The sequence below is a fragment of the Coenobita brevimanus genome, chromosome 97 (assembly GCF_032717465.1).
Source record: "Coenobita brevimanus isolate Jiangsu-jjx chromosome 97, ASM3271746v2, whole genome shotgun sequence".
Lineage (NCBI taxonomy): Eukaryota > Metazoa > Arthropoda > Malacostraca > Decapoda > Coenobitidae > Coenobita > Coenobita brevimanus.
The window spans coordinates 17442253-17462900 of NC_137050.1; the positions used below are offsets into that span (position 1 = coordinate 17442253).

The following is a 20648-nucleotide window of genomic DNA, read 5'->3' on the forward strand; positions in this document are numbered from 1 at the left end:
CTTTCTTCCCTGCTGTACCCTTTCAAGCACTTCATCCTTCTATTTAATACATGCAATAAATATTCCAAAATTTGTATGTTTGTGTTTGATGGTGCCTAGACAGGCATAGGTAGGGTGCTGTGGGGGCGGGTTGGCCAAAGTCCAGACCCAAATTAATTGTTCACGAGTTATTATTCATAAATCACGTTATTCGTAAATCATGGCAGTGGTCCAGACCCAAATTGACGTGATTTACGAGGACTGAGTGTAATTTGGTTATGTGGTTACCACCCAGTGAAGTAAATTGTTTCCTGGTGTACAGGAAACCATTGGTTTGCCACTCAGTGTTGAGTCACTCATTGGCAGAAGGAAGAGGTTACCACCCAGTGAAGTAAATTGTTTCCTGGTGTACAGGAAACCATTGGTTTGCCACTCAGTGTTGAGTCACTCATTGGCAGAAGGAAGAGGAAACAATGAAGGAAAAAAAAGGCAGATGAGGACAGAAGGAATGGAAGAAGAAAGGAAAAGGCAGTCACCAGAGAGCAGCCCTACATCAAGTGAGTGGATTGTGAATGCCCCCAAATCATAAATTTTATTGGCGCTGGCAGAGATACACACTCTTCGAGTGCTTTCTAGGTTATGTAGCATATGTAAAGGACATGCTAGAAGGCTTAAGTATTGCTATTACATATTTGCAGACGATGAAAAAATTATGAAATTCATCCAAGACGATGACAGCTGTGAAGAGCAGCAAGGTAATTTGGACGAACAGTACTTATAACCTGGACCAAACAAGCCAGATTTGCAAAATAAATTTCAATGCCAAAAAGTGAAATATTCTAGAAATGAGAGTAACAATAGATCAAGCTAGAGTATATAAAGGGAAGATTAAAGGTTATCCAAACAATAAAAGGGAAAGAACCAGAAGTGACCATTCAGGATGATTTATCACTGGAAAAGCATATAAACGGGATGACTGGATGGGCATATGGACTGATGGGCACCATGACAGTGGCTTTTAATTACACAGATGAGATATTTAGGGAAGCAGGTGTCCAGAATAAAACCAAAATTACAAAATACAGTCAGCTCTCACTTCACGCACGATCTGAGTGCGCGAACCACTCATAACACGAAAGGCAATTTCTATAGCCAGGAAATGGTCAAAACGTGAAAATGACATATAATACGGATGAAAACATCTACCCATTTTTTTGAAAACCACACTATGGTGCAACAGAAGGGATTACGCGGCCTGAGGCTACAATTATGGTTTAAACAGTCATTACGCAAAAAAATTGGTCTTAATGCGGTGGGGAACAGACATAGTGAGGGCAGCAAGTCATAGCACAGGTTGCATCAGCCAATGACGTATGGATGTTACATGTCTGCGCCGGGTGTCGTCACAGTCAAATGACCATTCCTGCCCCACTTGAGCCTACCTTCCTCCCGCACTCTGGATCCACACGTGCTGTGAGTTATCTTTGCTCTTTTTTTTGACCACCAGACCCAGCCTGACCATGCTGCCGCACCGTGACCCAACAAGACGTCAAAGGAGTCTGACCCAGGATCAGACGATTGATGTCATCACGTGAAAGGAGAGAGGAGAACGTAACTGTGCCATCGCCAAGGAGTATCAAGTCAACAAGTCAACTATTCTTATGATCCTGGTTAAGAGGACACCATTATGAAGACTGTGCAGGCTTATGGGGGATCTCCAATGGCCCAGAAGATTCGAGTGTCTGACCCAGTGCTTGTTATCTTGGAGAGGTTCCTGGATACGTACTTGAACTGAAAGGAGAGAGAAGGAGTACCAATCGACTCCATCAACATAAGGAGGATGGCCCGTCACCTGTATGTTGTAGCTTGCCATAAGCTGTCCCAACTCCCAGGCAGACTTAAGGCATAGTGGTTGGTCTGCCAAGTTTTGGAAAAGGAAGGATTTGAAAAGAGTACAAGTGACAGGAGAACGGGCATCAGCAGATGCCGAAGCTGCAGAGACATTCATGGATGTCCTCAACGGAATTATCAGCGAAGGGGGTTACACTGTTGAGCAAATTTATAACACAGATGAGATGGGTCTCCAATACAAGAGGATGCCAAGGACTATCCATATCTTGAAAGAGCACAGGCAAGGCACGAGTAGAAAAGTTAATACGGTAAGCATCACTTTACTTTTGTCTTGCAATGTTGCAGGATATAAGATGAGGCCATTAATTGTAAATTAAAAAAAAAACTAGGTGCTTTAAACAGTTAAAACACGTGAATGAGTCTGGGGTATACTGGGAGAAATCAAATACAGAGTGGATGACTAGGGGTATACTGAATAGGTGGTACAAGAAATATTTTATTCTTGATGCAAAGAGGGGGTGTGAGAAGTTGGGCATACCATTTAAAATCCTGTTGACAATGCACCAGGGCACCCAGTCTACTTGGAGGGTTTGCATTAAAGTGTTAAGGTAGTGTTTTTGCCAGCTAACATGATTTTTTTTTTTTTTTTTTTTTTTATGCGAGGAAGAAGGAACCAAAGGCCATGAGCCCGCAGTAACAGTTCCCTCCAAGAGAAAAACAAAACACAACAGAGAGCCAAATTCAAGATCCGATCATTTGGAGATGCCTGGACACACTGCGCTTGAAAGACTGGAGATCATAGGCAGCAGGAAATACAGATAGAGGGAGACAGTTCCAGAGCTGACCTGTTGCATAAATGAAAGACTGGGAGTAACGGTTAACTCTTGCATTAGAGAGTTGGACAGAAAAGGGATGAGAGTTTGCTGCCAGACGGGTGCTACGCGCCCGTCGTAGAGGTGGAGGAATGCAAGCAGACAGTTCAGAGGAGCAATGACCATTAAAGTAGCGATAGAAAAGAGATAAAGATGCAACAGTGCGGCGAAGAGACAGAGGTTGAAGGGAGTCAGTAAGACGAGGAGAGTTAATGAGACGAAAAGCCTTTGACTCCACCCTATTGAGAATAGCTGTATGTGGGGAGCCTCCCCACACATGAGAGTTGTACTCAACACAGGGGCGGATAAAACCCCTGTATAGAGTCAACAATTGTGCAGGGGTAAAGAAAGAGCGGAGACGGCTTAGCACACCCAATCTCTTGGAAGCAGATTTTACAAGAGATGTAATATGATCTTTCCAAGATTAGTCCCGAGTAAATGAAACCCCAAGCATGTTCAAGGATGATGCAGGATTAAGCTGAATATTATTAAACATTAATGGGTATACCTGTGGAAGATTATGTCGGGTTGATAGGTGTAAGAACTGAGTCTTAGATGCATTAAAGACAACCATATTATTTTTACCCCAGTCAGAGATACGAGCCAAGTCAGACATTAGGTGTGCCATAGCCTCATCCCTTGTTTCTTGAAGTAACTGTTGAGATGGGCGTTGCGGGAACCGAATGGAAAGGTGAAGGGTGGAGTCATCAGCGTATGAGTGGATAGGGTTAGATGTACAGCTTAGAAGATCATTGATGAATAAAAGGAAGAGAGTTGGTGATAGGACAGAGCCCTGAGGAACACCACTGTTGATAGATCTAGGAGAAGAACGGTGGCCGTCTACAACAGCGGCTATAGAACGACCAGAAAGGAAGCTAGCGATGAAGGCACAGATAGAAGGATAGAAACCGTAGGAGGGCAGTTTGGAAATTAAAGATTTATGCCAGACTCGATCGAAAGCCTTTGAGATGTCAAGTGCAATGGCAAAGCTTTTGCCAAAGTTCCGAAAGGAGGATGACCAGGAGTCTGAAAGGTAGGTGAGAAGATCGCCAGTGGAGCGTCCCTGATGGAACCCATACTGACGATCGGAAAGAAGGTTGTGATAGGAAAGATGCCTTAAAATTTTTCTATTAAGAATAGACTCGAAAACTTTTGAAATACAGGACGTTAAAGCAATTGGACGATAGTTGGAGGGTTGGGAGTGGTCACCCTTCTTTGGGACTGGCTGAATGAGAGCAAACTTCCAGCAAGAAGGAAAGGTACAAGTTGACAAACAAAGGCGAAAGAGTTTGCCTAGGCAGGGTGTAAGCACAGACGCACAGTTCTTGAGAACAACAGGAGGGACCCCATCAGGCCCATATGCCTTGTTAGTACTGAGGCCAGAGATGGCAGAAAATACATCAACTGAAGAAATTTTAATGTCAGCCATGAGGAAGTCAGAGGGGGGAAGTGATGGAGGAACAACACCGGAATCGTCTAAGGTGGAATTGGAGGAGAAAGTCTGTGCGAAGAAATCTGCTTTATCATTAGAAGAAATAGCTACAGAACCATCAGAGTAGAAAAGAGGAGGGAAGGATGATGAGGTAAAGTTGTTAGAAAGATTTTTGGCAAGGTGCCAGAAGGAGCGGGAAGAATTCGAGTTGGAGAGTTGAGAGCATTTAGTATGGATGAAATTATTTTTAGTAGAGCGAAGAACAGACTTAGCACGATTCCGGGCAGAAACGTAAAGATGATGTGATTCAGGGGTGGGTTGGCTCCGGTACCTTTTGTAGGCCTTCTCCTTGTTGCGGACAGCATTAGAACAAGCGTGATTAAACCAAGGCTTTCTTGCATTAGTCAAAGGTTATGAGAAAGGAATGTATGCTTCCATGCCCGAGAGAATAACCTCCGTAATGCGCAAGGCACACTCAGATGGCTCATGGCCATGGAAGCAATAATCATTCCAGGGAAAATCAAAGAAGTACTGCCTGAGGGCCTCCCAGTCTGCAGCTCCAAAATGCCACAGACGACATTTCCCTGGAGGGTCCACAGGCCGTACCGGAGTGATAGGACAGGTTAAGGTAATAAGGTTGTGATCGGAGGAGCCCAACGGAGAGAAAAGATTAACAGAGTAAGCAGAAGGATTAGTTGTGAGGAAGAGGTCAAGTATGTTGGAGCTCTCTCCAAGGCGGTCAGGGATACGGGTAGGGTGGTGTACAAGCTGCTCTAGGTCATTAAGGATAGAAAAGATGTAGGCTTGTTCGCCAGGTGGATCCGTGAAAGGAGAGGAGAGCCAAAGGTGGTGGTGAACACTGAAATCTCCAACAACCTCCTACAACCTCTAGACCATGAAGTGACAGCTTCTTTGAAGTACCATTATGAGACGATCATGTCTGAATATCTAAGAGAGGCCACAGACAATTGTGAAGAGGAACATCTCCTACAGGAGGAAGTGCTTGATGGTGATTAGGATTTGTAACCGTCTATTGAGGAGGTTTTAGATGACCCAGCATAACCCCAGCCAGCTCTTTCTGGTTTGCCTCAGCCTGACCCAGCTGAACCGTTGTCCTGTTCTTCTCACGTGCCTCAGCCTGATCCTTCAGTGTCACCCTTTAACTGTGGCCGCTTTTTGGAAAAAGTACAATATGAGGAATGTCGTCATGAACATTCTTAAAGCGTGGGATTGGGTGTCTGTGGCAACAATAAATCATGCCTGGAGAAAGCTCGCACCTGAGTTGTGTGTGCCACTAGAGGTGGTGAGGTGCAGTCACTACAGGCTGTGCGGCAGGAAACGGTATGAGTGTGCAAAGCCGTGCCAGGCTGTGAGGTGGTGCAAGAGGAGGATTTGGTCAAGGTTGTAGAGGACAACACGATGCCAGAGGATGCAATGGAACACATTGAACAACTCAACAGAGAACACCGTGAGGCAGAGGAGCAGGGGGATCAGGCTGAGGCATGAACCACGGCGCCAGTTAGGACCATGGGTTGTATAAATAACATCTTGGCTGGTGCAGAGGCGCTCAAGGAAACCATCATGATTTATGAAGAGGATGAGGTTCAGACGGCTGATATGCTGGACACTGTGTTGCATGCACTGCGACCGTATGAAGACCTAAGGCAAGAGAAAATATGACAGCGTCACCAGATTCTACTCACCCAATACTTTCGTCCTCGACAGATGCCAGAGCAGCAAGAGCCAGAGGGAGATGCTATGTCTGTGGGTTCCCTTGACTTTGAGGGGTTTGTGCAGGAGGCAGAAGAGTTGCAACAGAGGATTGTGGATGTACAGGATTTATCTTCTTCCTCAGATGAGGACTCCATGGAGCCGGCGCAGCAAGAGGACCGTGCTGGGGACCAGTAGGAGTCCTGCCCTGCCTCAGAACCCCACTCCTCCTCCCAGGAGGCCCACAACCTCTTCAATTCAAGGTGAGGAATTCTCCAGTGTTTGTATTTAATGAAGTCATTATTAGGTAAGTAAATGTCCTGGGAAATATCCTGAAAAACTGACCCACAAGGTGAACTTGGGGCTGGCTTTGGTACCATGAAACCCCTTAACATATAAACATATGGCCCTATAAGGTGAAAATCTCATAAAGGGGGATCTTCCGAGGATAATAATCGAGTGTTACATGAGAGCTCGCTGTACTATTATATGGTCACCACCTTTAAAGCGGCATTAGAAAAAGAAAAAATGAAAAAAAGAAAAATGGCCACAAGGATGACATCAGCCTTGAAGGAGTTGTCTTATGAGGAAACATTGGAAAAGCTGAAGTTTGCAACCCCACGTGAGAAGCGGAGATTTGATTATTAAGCAAAATGAAGCTACAAGACCGGAAAAAATGGATAAAATAAAATCTATTTGTGAAAAATGACTGAAGCACAATAGGACATAGTTATTGCTGCAGTCAAGGAAGGATAGATGCTGAAAAATAAAAAAAGTTTACTTTTCTAAATAAAACTATGGATATTTAGAACAGACTTGAAGAGGAGGTGGTATGAGTCAAGAACATACATGTGCTCAAAAGGAGACTGTAAATAAAGAAACAGGACAACACAAGCTAAGCAAAAATCCTGTATACTAGAACTAGGTAAATACATACAAAATTAATGTATAAAGAAAACAATTATACTTTGTAAAACATTCATTACCTGTCTTGCCCAGCTTTCCTATCTGAAAGAACCAACAGTTGGTAGCCGTTCTTGGCAGCCTGGCATGCTTCTGTAGCAATGCGATCCAATGCAGGAACCAATCCCTCTATCCCGTCTGACACAGGGTAAGTGATGTCAATAACACATGTCTTCCAGTTACGATACTTGGTGGCTTTGATTACCTGAAATGTAATATTCATATTCCAATACCAGCCATTAGACTAACATATGTAATTTTAGTTATTTTTTCACTGAGCTGTGTTTAGCTACCTGTGATTGTATTATTTCCCGATCATCACAAATGTCAACTACCCACACTTAGTCAGGTGGGCAAAGCTTCAAGTATTGATTGACACACTGCTATTAAACTTTCAAAAATTACTGACTGCAATAAAAATGTACAGGACGGTATAATAAAAAATCAAACAAAATGTTAGTTAGTGGTCTAACAAAATGGACGAGATGTGTCTAAGTGGTATGGGATGGTAAATCATCACAGAAAGATGACAAACTCAATGAGCCTAGGGATATCTTTTCCATTTTATTCTTGCAACCTACTGACAATTACATTCAGATTAGGAAAGACTTTAAAATATGGATGGGTTATATATTGTCTTAATAAATCCTTTCAGTACGAGCAGCCTTCTTAAACCAAATAAAAACTGATTAAAATCATCTGGTAGCAGCAGGACTACACTTAAAAGGACACAGCCAAGATTCATGGGGTTCAACACTGCCACAGCCTAACAACAATGCAGTCTAGTCTCATACAATACATGAATTTCATCCCTAACACCCACTGTGCACCAATTTTTTGGGGTAGTATGAATAACAGAGCTTTGGAAAATAATTAATTCCACCCAAATGACATGCCCAGATTTCTTTTTCACCCTTCAGCTCACAATATCACACTCTAAACTACCTCTGGTTACCGAAATGCTGGCAAACACCATTGTTAAATGCTAAAATGCCCATTCTCTGCCTACAGCAAGATAAAAAGAAAGTGTTTCCCTTCCCATATAAGTCTCTCTCAGACCTGCCCAGCTACTACCCTCTTCACCACAATATACACCTACTCACTGGCTAACTCACATTACAACAACCACGTAACTGCTGATTTTCAGTGTGTAAATAAGTTTATACAAGAAAAACAAATGAATGTGGGTCTGATGGAGAAATGCACAGTACACCCCTGACATCACTACATAACATATGAGATCTGTCCAAAAAGAAAAAGAATCAAAAACAAATTTATTGCTTTACTTACAACTTGATCAGACTTCGTCTCCTTCAAAATTCTCCCCTCCATTGTTCACAAAATGTTCCCAACGTTTTTTTACAGTTCTGGAACACGTCCTGATATGCATTTTCAAGGATGGTGCTCAGTTCTCATAGCAAATTTTCCTCTATCTCTTCTATCATCTAAAATTGGCAACCATTCAGGGTGGATTTCAACTTTGGGAACAAAAGAAAGTTGGCAGGGGCCAAATCCAGAGAGCAGGGTGACTAGGAGACGATAGTAATTTTGTGCTTCATCCAAAAGTCACGCATAAGGAGTGACATGTAAGTAGGTGCATTGTCATAGTGCAGAATCCAGGTTTTGTCTGCCCATGTCTCTGGCTTCTTCTTTCACACTGCCTTCCTAAAATGGGGGAATCCCCAAGAATTGATGGACTGTAAGGTGAAATGCTGAAGAATGGGGGAGAAACAGTAGTACAATGGCCACAAACAAATCACATCCATGTCACCCTGTCCCCTGCCATTTCACTGCCCTTCCCCCCAGCTCACACTCCCTGCTCTCATATACCTTTCCATCTCCCAGCTCACATCCCCTGCTCTCATATACCTTTCCACTCCATTCCTCCATTCCATTGTCAGTCTTCCCCTCCCTCTCCTCCCCCTCCACCTCACTCTTATACACTCTCCTTGTTAGTTTCTTGCTCTCCATTCTCTCCACATGGCCCAACCACCCTAGAGTATTTTTCCTAAAGCTTTCTATCATACCCACATCCACACCACAATGCTCCTTCATTTGCTCATTTGTCAGTCTGCCTCTCCATGTAACTCCACATGTTCCTCTCAAATAACTCATTTCCACTGCTTTCACTCTTGATTTGTGTCCCTCCAACAAGGTACAAGCTTCACTTTCGTATGTCAAAGTTGGTATTATAGGACTACATAATAGATAGATAGATAAATAGATAGATAGAGAGACAGATAGAAGCAGGAAGTCAAATGATGAGAAGGTGTTGTGTTTGCGAGAAGCGAGCAGCGCTAAACGCTTACACGGAGGAAAGCTGACGACAGCGGCCAGTAAGGAGATGATGCAGTTAGCTGTCAGCAGTCCTCTCGTGAGAAAGTTCTGTTGCCATGAGGAACATACGTGACACACACACCCTACTACACCAGATTTTAGGAAAGAGAGTTTAGAAGGAGACAAGCGACCCTAGAGAGAGGTCGAGACGGAGATTAGCCTTAGAACAGAGAGAGAGAGAGAGAGATAGCGAGACAGGGAGGTAGCTACCCAGGACTTATACTATTATACCTGTTTAATATTTCCAAGACAAATAAAAATAGTCCCATACTATTCTTTACCTCTCCCGTCACTACATGACATCTGGTGGGGAAACTACTACAAGATATAAAAGCCGCTCGACCACAAGTCTAAAATATACTTCTCTACAAGTAACTACAAAGTCTTTATGACACCAGATTTTAGGAAAGAGAGTTTAGAAGGAGACAAGCGACCCTAGAGAGAGGTCGAGACGGAGATTAGCCTTAGAACAGAGAGAGAGAGAGAGAGATAGCGAGACAGGGAGGTAGCTACCCAGGACTTATACTATTATACCTGTTTAATATTTCCAAGACAAATAAAAATAGTCCCATACTATTCTTTACCTCTCCCGTCACTACATGACATCTGGTGGGGAAACTACTACAAGATATAAAAGCCGCTCGACCACAAGTCTAAAATATACTTCTCTACAAGTAACTACAAAGTCTTTATGACATTTGGTAGCAGCGAACGTATACGAACCTCGTCTACGAATCAACATTAAATTCCTACAAAATATCAAGATTGACAACAACCAACAATATCAGCTCCTGCCCCCTCCGTCTCCCAGATCATTACGCTGATGCAGAGGTCAAGAGATCACTCGACGCCTTGCAAGAAGCTTAACGACAAACCAGCAAATCTGCGGACATCGTCTCCGAATTAAAAGCAAATTTCTACAAAAGCAACCGAGACTACAAGGTTAGCTTCAGTTCTACAAAGTCTACAGCCATCTACAATCAACTACAGCCATCTACAATCAACTACAATTAACAACTCTACGTCGTCTGTATAATCTTCTACACGCACCTACAAGTAGCGGCAGTCTTCATCCCACAACGAATAAATCACTAGAGAAAAGGACAGAGAAAACTTCCACATAGAATAAAGGGAACAAACAAACGAAGAGTGAGACACGACTCACAACTCATCTTCACTCAAGTTACTCATCGCTACTCATTCACTCACCACAGCTACCAGTGTGGGAAGCCGACGTCACCATGTGCTGAGATGACATCACAACGCGAGTCTGCCATGCCAAGCAACGTGTGACTGACACCAGGCACTTCTCACCCACTACTCATTACTCATTATTCACATAGCTCCTACTCATATTCACTTATTTTCACAGTTAAGTTGGAAATTCGACGTTCTATGTTGAGGTTTGCCTGGGACAGCCGTTAACCACTACAAATACCAGGCCATGGAGTTTCCTGAGTAATATCGTCCATCAACACACCACTAGAATTATCAAGAGATCTTCAATCAAACCTGTATTTTCTTCCGAGATCGACTTTTGTATCGACACACCTCTACGATCTGTATCAAGTGGGTAAAATTATACTTGCTCATTTCTTCTCAGTGCTAAAATTAGCTATATTCAACTTATTTAATCATCTAGTTTGCTAGGACATAAATAAACAAGAGGCGTATTTCATAACATCATATCTTAATGACAGGAATATTTTCGCAACCACCCACGTTAATACCAGATGACACACAAATTGCCACAACATCAGACTCACAATTAAGAGACAGCCCACCCATTGTACAACCCACACCACACGTTATAGATAAGGAAACAAATACGGGAGTTTCGGATGATGAGTGGGAAACCCCTTCAGACGTTGAGAGTATCGACTTCGCAGCTGCCTTAAATACGTATGCCAATATACTTAACAGGGTTCACCGGTCCGGTCATACATATTCTACCATTCCCTCACATAACGATAAACTCGTACAAGTTGAATTAACAGGGCAATCATTAAATATGAATCAAGAAACAAATACTGCTGATCTAAAAACCACACCTCACGTTTTTGTGTATCACGAGGATAAGACTGCCCCAAAATTCTCTGGCACAGACAAGGATCGCATTGATGTCATTTCATTAATCAGTCAGTGCGAACAAATGTTCATCAAGCGCCACATACTAGATGAACAAGAGAAAATTGCTATTTTTTCATCTTGCATAAGCCAGGAAAGATGTCCAGCAAGCAATTTATTGCGCTCCGATAAGCTACATCGTGCTAGGACATATGATGAATTTAAAACTGAATTTCTGAAGAAATTTTCTGGAGGTATGAACTTCTTGCCAGGTATAATTCCAGAATTACATAAAATTGTAGATCTTGTAAGGGAGCACACTACAAACCATGTGCTCAGTGAAATAACTGCTGATGTCTCCACAATCAAGAGAACCCTATTAGCTACTCTGGAGAATTCTAAGTGGATAACAGATGATGGAAAGATGTCCCCAGACCTCGTCGTGGACATCATTGGTTATGTAGCTGCCTTGTGTAAATTACCTGATAGAACCCTGAAGATCGCCAAAACAATTGCGTACACCCCGGGAATGTGCTTACTAGACTTAATGAACGAGGTAGAGATGCAGTGCAGTAAAGCAGGTGTGGTCGACACACATGCACATTCTGGTAGAATCAGGGTACCTGAGACAGTATCAGCTGTGAAAACATCAACACCGACCCCAAACAGAGAACAAAATCGATCGCGACCTGAAATGAGGCAGCCCAAACAAACAAAGACGCCTAGACCTCGTTCCCACACGCCTTCCTACAGGCAGTTTCATAAGTTTCGCGCAGCCCGAGCAGGTCTCGCGCTATAAACAACACTTTTTATGGGAAATCACCTCGTAGGTCACAGTCAAGGGATAGGTCCATTCTGTGTCATTACTGTGCAAAACCAGGACACACAAGGTATGAATGCTTTATCAAGGCAAAAGAGGATAATCAAAAGACACAAGGGTTTGGTCCTTACTGTAGGCATCATAGATACCAAGGGCACTGGACTAGTGATTGCAAAACAGTAGAAAAAATTGTGTCTATGTTCAAATCGGGGGAAGACCAAGTCATGACAAAAAACGAACAAACGTAAAGAAGAACAAGGTTAAACTTCACATAGGAGGCATGTTGGGAAATGAGTGTATCTTGATACCAGCTGTATGTGAGGATCAAAACGTTTCCTTATTTTTAGATACAGGCTCTCCAGTGAACTTAATAACACATGAAGAACTAAATAGAATTCTTAAAAATAAAAAGAAAGTAACTTTTCTGGATGAAGCTGATTTAGAATTAAACACAGTAGATGGTCAAGAGATTACAGTAAAAGGTATGATAAGATTAAATCTCAGTTTCACAGAAACTACAAGACCATTCTCTGCATTGTTCTATATCGTTGAAAACTTAGCAATTAAAGCTCATATGTTACTGGGCTTAAGATCCATGAGAACTGAGAACATAACTATACTCCCACAAATGAATGGAATAGACTTTGATAATGAATTTATAGAGGAAATACTTTCAGAGCCCTCACCGATTGGTAGAAGAGAGCCAAAAAGAATTGGTAATATTAAAGGCTTTAACAAACATACACAAACAGATGAGTGTATAGATCCACTTACACCAGCAACCCCATCCTCCAGAATTAGTGACTCAGATAACAGTACTGATTTATCAATTTTTCCAGCCCATCTCACTAATGATTTGGTTATACCACCTAATTCATACATGAAGGTTACCATAAAGAGCAAATTACGGAATAGTACTGTTCTTGTCTTAGAAGAATTATGTAAAGTAAAGGGATTGTCAGTAGAAAACGCATTATGTCATACGAACGACGAAGGGCTAACTCAGATATTCATTATTAATCACATGAATGGGGAAGTTCAGTTGAAGAAGGGAACTTGCATAGTTAATATTGAAAAATGTTTAGCCCCTGTGAAGGAAATAAATATTGGTGGAGTAACAAGTGAGATAAAATCTACGGATAGAGAAAGAATAAAAGAGAATTTAATTCACTCAGGTGAATTTGACGAAGAAAATGATTTGTTAACCCTGCTGGAAACACACAGGGACACCGTAGCCTTGCCCGGAGAACAATTAGGGTGTACTAACTTGATTAATCACATGATTAATGTGCACCCAGAAACACCACCAATTTTCGTACCAGCTTATCGCATACCACACTCCCAACGTACACTTGCAAATCAGTATGTCGATGAAATGTTAAAGCTTGGAATTATTGAGCCTTCAGTTTCTCCGTGGAACGCTCCCCTTTTCTTTGTGCCCAAGAGAAATGGAGAAATGCGTGCGGTAGTAGATTACCGTAAACTAAATAATCACACAATCCCTGACAGATTTCCCATGCCATTGCTAAGTGATGTTCTACAGAATATTGGTCCTGAGAATAATATATTCTCGACCATCGATCTCCTAAACGGATACTATCAGATTCCGGTATCTCAGGAGTCACGTAAATACACTGCCTTTTCAACAAACAGAGGCCATTATCAATATACAAGAATGCCAATGGGACTGAGGACAGCCCCGGTACGTTCCAGCGTCTTATGAATTACGTATTGTCCGGAATTTTAGGACAAGGAATATTTGTTTATCTTGACGATATTATTATCGCAACGAAGAATATTAAGGATCATCTCAGGAAATTAGACTTACTCTTACAAAAGCTTAGTGATGCTGGATTAAAAATTAAACTTTCTAAATGCAAATTTTGCTTTAAGGAAATAAATTTCTTAGGCCACAAATTAAGCTCTGATGGTATTCACACCACTGATGACAAAATACAGGCAGTGAGAGATTTTCCTGAACCCACTACGACTGACGAAGTTAGACAATTTTTAGGTCTGGCTGGGTACTATAGGTCCTTCGTACCACAGTTCTCTCATATAGCCTTCCCTCTATTCCAACTACTCAAAAAGATGCTGTATTCCAATGGGAAGAAGAACAAAAAAGGGCATTTAACAATCTAAAAATTAAACTAACGAATGCACCTTGTTTAGCATATCCAGATTACACGAAATCATTTCTTATTTGTACAGACGCATCAGTTAAAGGATTAGGGGCTGTACTGATGCAGGAAGATAAAAGAGGAAAGAATCAACCAATTGCATTTGCCAGCAGACAGACAAGAGGTGCGGAGAAAAATTATAGCACTACAGACTTAGAGGCACTTGCAGTGATTTTTGCATTACAAAAGTTTCGAGATTTGGTATATGGTTACGAAATCCACTTATTCACCGACCATAAACCACTGGTGGGTATGTTTAAAGAAAAACTCCTTTCTGGGAGGAGAGCAAGATGGAAATGTACAGTTGAAAACTACAATGTACAAATACATTATATACAAGGTAAAATGAATATAGTAGCTGACGCATTATCTAGGAACCCGAACACAATTCAGGTCGCGGCGTTAGATCTCAAAGGAAATATCCCAAACCACGAGGATATCGCAAAGGCACAAAGACTTGACCCAGTATGGTCAAAAGTAATATACAAGTTAGAAAGTGGAGATGACATACAATTACCCAAACTGCATGTCCCACTTGAACAATTCACAATGGTCAATAATACATTATACAAAATTAACTCTAAACAACCAAAACGCCAAAGAAATACTAACCAGTTGGTAGTACCTAATGACATGATACCCCAAGTATTACGAATGATACACGACAGCCCACATGCAGGACACCCTGGAAAGGATAAGACATTCAACCAAGCCCAGCTATTATATTACTGGCCTTCATTACGAAGAGATATACACAATCATATAGACAGATGCGAATCATGTGCGAAACACAAAGGATACCCAATCACACCTGCACCGATGGGTAATTACCCAGTACCACATCAACCATGGGACGTTGTCGCTGTTGATTTACTCAAGATGCCATTATCATACAATAATAACCTATACTTATTCGTAGCAACGGATCATTTTTCCCGTTATGTCATTTTAGCTCCAATTAAAGATAAGACAGCAGAGACAGTAGCAAAGGCAATAACAGATAATGTAATATGTCGCTTTACTACCCCTAAGGTACTAATAAGCGATAATGGAGGAGAATTTAATTCTGAGATCTTACAAGAAATATGTAAACAATACAACATCAAAAAGGTTAACGTTTTGGCCTATCACCCAGCATCGAATGGGTTGGTAGAGAGACAAAATAAAAAGGTATTAGATGTGCTACGACACATTCTCAGTGAAAATTATGCAATCTGGGATGATTGGATTCCCAGAGTAGAGGCCTCCATTAATGGGTCTATAAATAAATCCATTGGTGACACACCACATTTCATTATATATGGCACAGATAAAAAATTACCATATGAGCTCCTAGAAGGTGACAGCATGCCTATATACAATTACGATGATTACTCTAAACTCCGTTTACGTGAATTCCAGGACATTCACAAAAGAGTGCAAAAACAATTAACGATGTCCAAGGAAGAAATGACGGAGGCATTTAACAAAAAGGCAAAAGATTCACCTATCAGCTTAGGAGACATTGTTTACGGTGTCATTCATACGAGAGACAATAAATTATCCCCTAAATTTGAGGGCCCATACAGAGTAATTAACATAAAGGCAAACAAAGTTTTAATTAAGTCACTTTCAAGTGGCGAGGAAAAACAAGTTCATATTGACCATTTAAAACGAGTTTCAAGGGAATTATCACATAATTATTCAGCCTCGGATACAACCGAACAGGTGAACGTACCTCAAGAAACCAAGCAAGAACACAACAATGATTACAAAAAGAAATTAAGGTCATATACCAAACAATCGAACATAGGTGCAACTATTCCAATGAAATCTACAGTACATCATTTACGAGAATTAAATATCGATTTAAACTCCTTCTATAAATGAAATAACAGCCAACCGTAACGCACATCATCACTATCATCAACCACAGCTTTATAGGAAATTAATAGATTTTTTTTTCGGTAGGTTACGATGAAGGGACTTATGCTATGGATTCTCCTATACATAGTAAGGGTATATGCGCACCTAGACCCCAAGCATATAGTACGACAAGGATGCCTCATAGCTCCAACGGCCACGACTACAATCGTCAAGGACGTCATGAGTACTGAAATAAGTCTAGATTACTTGTATGACTTACCTACTTATATAGAAAGACTTGCGACGCCGATGCGAACTCTGGACTTCAAGATAGGGAATTATGTTTCACAATCACATATCACCAAGGAAGTGGATGAAATGGTGAAGTTAGCGAAATGGAAACTAGAACAGGCGAAGTCAACTATGCTCGTCATGATCCAAGATCTCCCATCTTATGGAACAGAGGTGCTGAGCGACAGGAACAACATCACACGTACTCGCCAAAAGCGCGGTTTGTTCGATCTGGGCGGCGCAATTCTTGGGAACATCTTTGGATTGGCTACAGAGGATGACCTTAAAGAAATAAACAAAAAATTTAATAAGATAGCTCAGGTACTAACATACCAAGATAAATTCATCACAGGACAGAACTCGGCAATGAAAACAATTGTGAAAAATCTGAAACAAGCAGAAAACGTAGCTCTCGAGAGTATAGATAAAATAAATGACTTGGAGGGTAACGTTACCCTTTTCCAGCACTTCTCCATCATCACAGAACATATTGACACGATTCTACTACAATTAGAGAACACTAGAGATCATTTCAGGGCACTTATGCAAGGAATTTCGAATGCTGGTGATGGCAAGATCACAAATGACTTACTCCCAGTTCATGAGCTACGTCAGATAGTTAGTCAAGGCATACATAAACATAAATTGAAGCCATTGTTCCGCAGTAGGGAATTTATGCAATATTACCCGTACTTGGAAGCAACACTAACACCAACATCAGTGATAGTTCATGTACCATTCATCACGGAAGACCTGTTCACAGTATACCAAATACACCCCTTCCCCTATAGAAACAACAACACTTTAGTCATCATCAACATCAACACAGACACCGAACTCATCATGGTCTCCAAGAGACGAGACACTGTCACTTTCGCAAGTGAGTCAACGATTGAGCGAAAGTGCCGCACATCCTTACATGCTGTTCATCTTTGTCCTGCGTACATTTTCACGTTTCAGCCTACTGATACGGTCCCTTGTGAAATGGCTATCATCAGCAATAACAATATTCATCATCATTGCAACTTCACTTTTGCTCCAGATAAACTTGTACACCATCAACGCATTGGACACTCGCAGTTTTTTTATTTCCCTCATAACACGTCAGTTTACATAGTCTGTCCAGATATACCACCATCTCATACATCAGCCTCAGGATTATACATAGCACCAGACTACTGTGCGGTATTTACACCATCCATGTCTACTTTTTCCACCATCAATCACTACGCCATTATCAACCATACACACAAACATTTCCACCCACTGCCTGATATGAACTTAAACATGAGCACAAGTATTAAGCTAACTTCACCTAAGTTTGAAACTATGCAGCTGATCAATGAAACAATGAAGCCCTGGGAAGATTTGAGTTTGAGTATGTTCAACCCATATTATGTGTATAGCCAAGCACCTTCTGTCTTTATAATTATCTGCATTGTGGTTGCAGTATTGCTGTTGGCCATGCACAGAATGCATGCAAGAATTGCTAATTTGGAGTCATTGTTTAGTGGGGGGAGAGTTAACATCACAGTTAACCACCCTGAATGAAGTGTATATATTTTGTATATAGTATTAATTATATATAAAAAAAAAAAAAAAAATAATAATAATAATAATAATAACACAAAGAAGAATGACCCATATATGGCAGACCAGTACCATTATCTTTAAATGAAATATTAATAACTCTTACAATAATCTTAATTTTAAACTATCTTTATTCTTGCATGTATGCATTTCACTTAACCCAAGTACATACTGTATTACAGTTAAATAATTTACTTTAATGCATTTATTCCAATATGTATTCAACTTATTTAAAATGTAATATTACTGAATAATCACTATTTACTATGAATAATATATGTATACAATATTCATACAATTATGTTACTTTACAATATTATGTATTTCACTTAATTAGCTTATAAGTTCATTATAATGTGTATGTAGTATGTATTAATATATTATAACTATTAAATGTCGATGGTACGCCATTTTCGCGCGGCCGAGCAAATATAGGACTACATAATAGATAGATAGATAAATAGATAGATAGAGAGACAGATAGAAGCAGGAAGTCAAATGATGAGAAGGTGTTGTGTTTGCGAGAAGCGAGCAGCGCTAAACGCTTACACGGAGGAAAGCTGACGACAGCGGCCAGTAAGGAGATGATGCAGTTAGCTGTCAGCAGTCCTCTCGTGAGAAAGTTCTGTTGCCATGAGGAACATACGTGACACACACACCCTACTACACCAGATTTTAGGAAAGAGAGTTTAGAAGGAGACAAGCGACCCTAGAGAGAGGTCGAGACGGAGATTAGCCTTAGAACAGAGAGAGAGAGAGAGAGATAGCGAGACAGGGAGGTAGCTACCCAGGACTTATACTATTATACCTGTTTAATATTTCCAAGACAAATAAAAATAGTCCCATACTATTCTTTACCTCTCCCGTCACTACATGACATCTGGTGGGGAAACTACTACAAGATATAAAAGCCGCTCGACCACAAGTCTAAAATATACTTCTCTACAAGTAACTACAAAGTCTTTATGACAGTATCACAATATCATATATCAGCAACTTTTTTACTTCTATGCACACTTCCCTATTTCATATCACTTTCAAGGAACAAGCAACCTTTCTTCCCTGCTGTGCCTTTTCAAGCACTTTATCCTCCAAACTTTCATCCTTACTCATCACACTACCCAAGTACTTAAATGCACTCACATTTTCCATTTCCTCATCAACTAACCTCACTGTACATTCAATGACTTCATTTCTCCTGCAGATCATAACTCTACACTTCCCAACATTCACTTTCAGATTCTGCTTCTTAAACACACTCCTAAATTCATTCACCAAGCACTCCAAGTCCCCATCGTTTTCACTAAACAATACTGTATCATCTACCCTACTTTGTATCTCTTTCATAACCCCATCCATATACCCAGTCAACAACCATGGAGACATGACACATACCTGTTTCCATCCAACATTCAGATAGAAAAATTCACACAGTTCACCATTCACATGCACTGCAGCCTTGGCACCCTCATACATTCTCTTCACAACATTCAACAGCTTCCCATTTACTCCATATTTTCTTAATACTTTTCACATTCTCTGTCTATCCACTCTGTCATATACTTTCTCCAAATCCATGATGGCCGCATACAACTTCTTTCCCTTCTTTAGAAACATTTCCACTAAAGACCTACGAATGAATATCTGATCTACGCAACCTCTGTCCTTTCTAAAACCCCCCTCTTCATCTCAAAGTATTTCCTCTGTTATTTCTTTAACTCTGTCTTTAAGTATGGTTACCACACACTTCTTTTTCCATTTTCCTCTGTACAGGGGAATAATTATACCTGACTTCCAAATCTCTGGGAGTCTACCTTCCTTCCATGCCAATCTGCACATCTTCCATATCCATTCTATTAATATCTCTCCCCCATCCTTCAGCATTTCACTACAAACTGTATCAATTCCTGAGACTTCCCCCATGTGGATTTTCTTCGTTGATTCCACTACTTCCATCCTACTAATCTCTTCCTCCCTTCTCACCTCCCTCTTTCTCCCAGCCATTCCCCTGCCACTTATACTCGCATTACTTTCATTCTCTCTCTCTCTCCTTCCATCCTACTGATCTCTTCCTCCCTTCTCACCTCTCTTTCTTCTAGCCATGCCCCTGCCACTTATACTTGCATTACTTTCATTCTCTCTCTCTCCTTCTATCCTACTGATCTCTTCCTCCCTTCTCACCTCCCTCCTTCTCTCAGACATTCCCCTGCCACTTATACTCACATTACTTTCATTCTCTCTCTCCTCTCTTTCCTTTCATTCTACTGGTCTCTTCCTCCCTTCTTACCTTCCTCTTTCTCCCAGCCATTCCCCTGCCACTTATACTTGCATTACTTTCATTCTCTCTCTCTCTCTTCCTGTCGTGTCCCCTTTTTTCGATAAGGGCTAAGGCGTTGTCCTTTGGTAGAGGACTTTGCCTTATGGAGTGTGTAGCACTTTATGACCCGATGCCCTTCATGATGTCTACCAATGACCCTTGGGTGGACTCGAATCTCCAACCCTTCAGTCAGAGTGCTCTAACCCACTAAGCCATGGTTGCTACAACCAGCTAGGTGACAGGAGAGCATTACCTCTCTCAGTAGGGCAGTTTACCCGGGCACGGTGCAAACTCACAACTTTTTGGTCTCAAGTCTGGCATTCTACCACTGAACCACCATGCCTTCTATGTTTAAAAATTCCTTACAGTGTTCTCTCCATCTGCTCACTTTTTC

At 41.2% G+C, this 20648-nt stretch overlaps 1 protein-coding gene across 1 annotated transcript in view; it reads right to left on the bottom strand.

Annotated features, from left to right (window-relative positions):
• LOC145413616 (uncharacterized) overlaps nt 1-20648 on the bottom strand; it is a 569601-nt gene that overhangs the window by 314279 nt on the left and 234674 nt on the right. The window contains exon 14 of the mRNA XM_080283270.1: nt 6831-7012. Coding sequence (XP_080139396.1) covers nt 6831-7012 — 182 coding nt within the window. The remainder of the gene's footprint in view (nt 1-6830; nt 7013-20648) is intronic.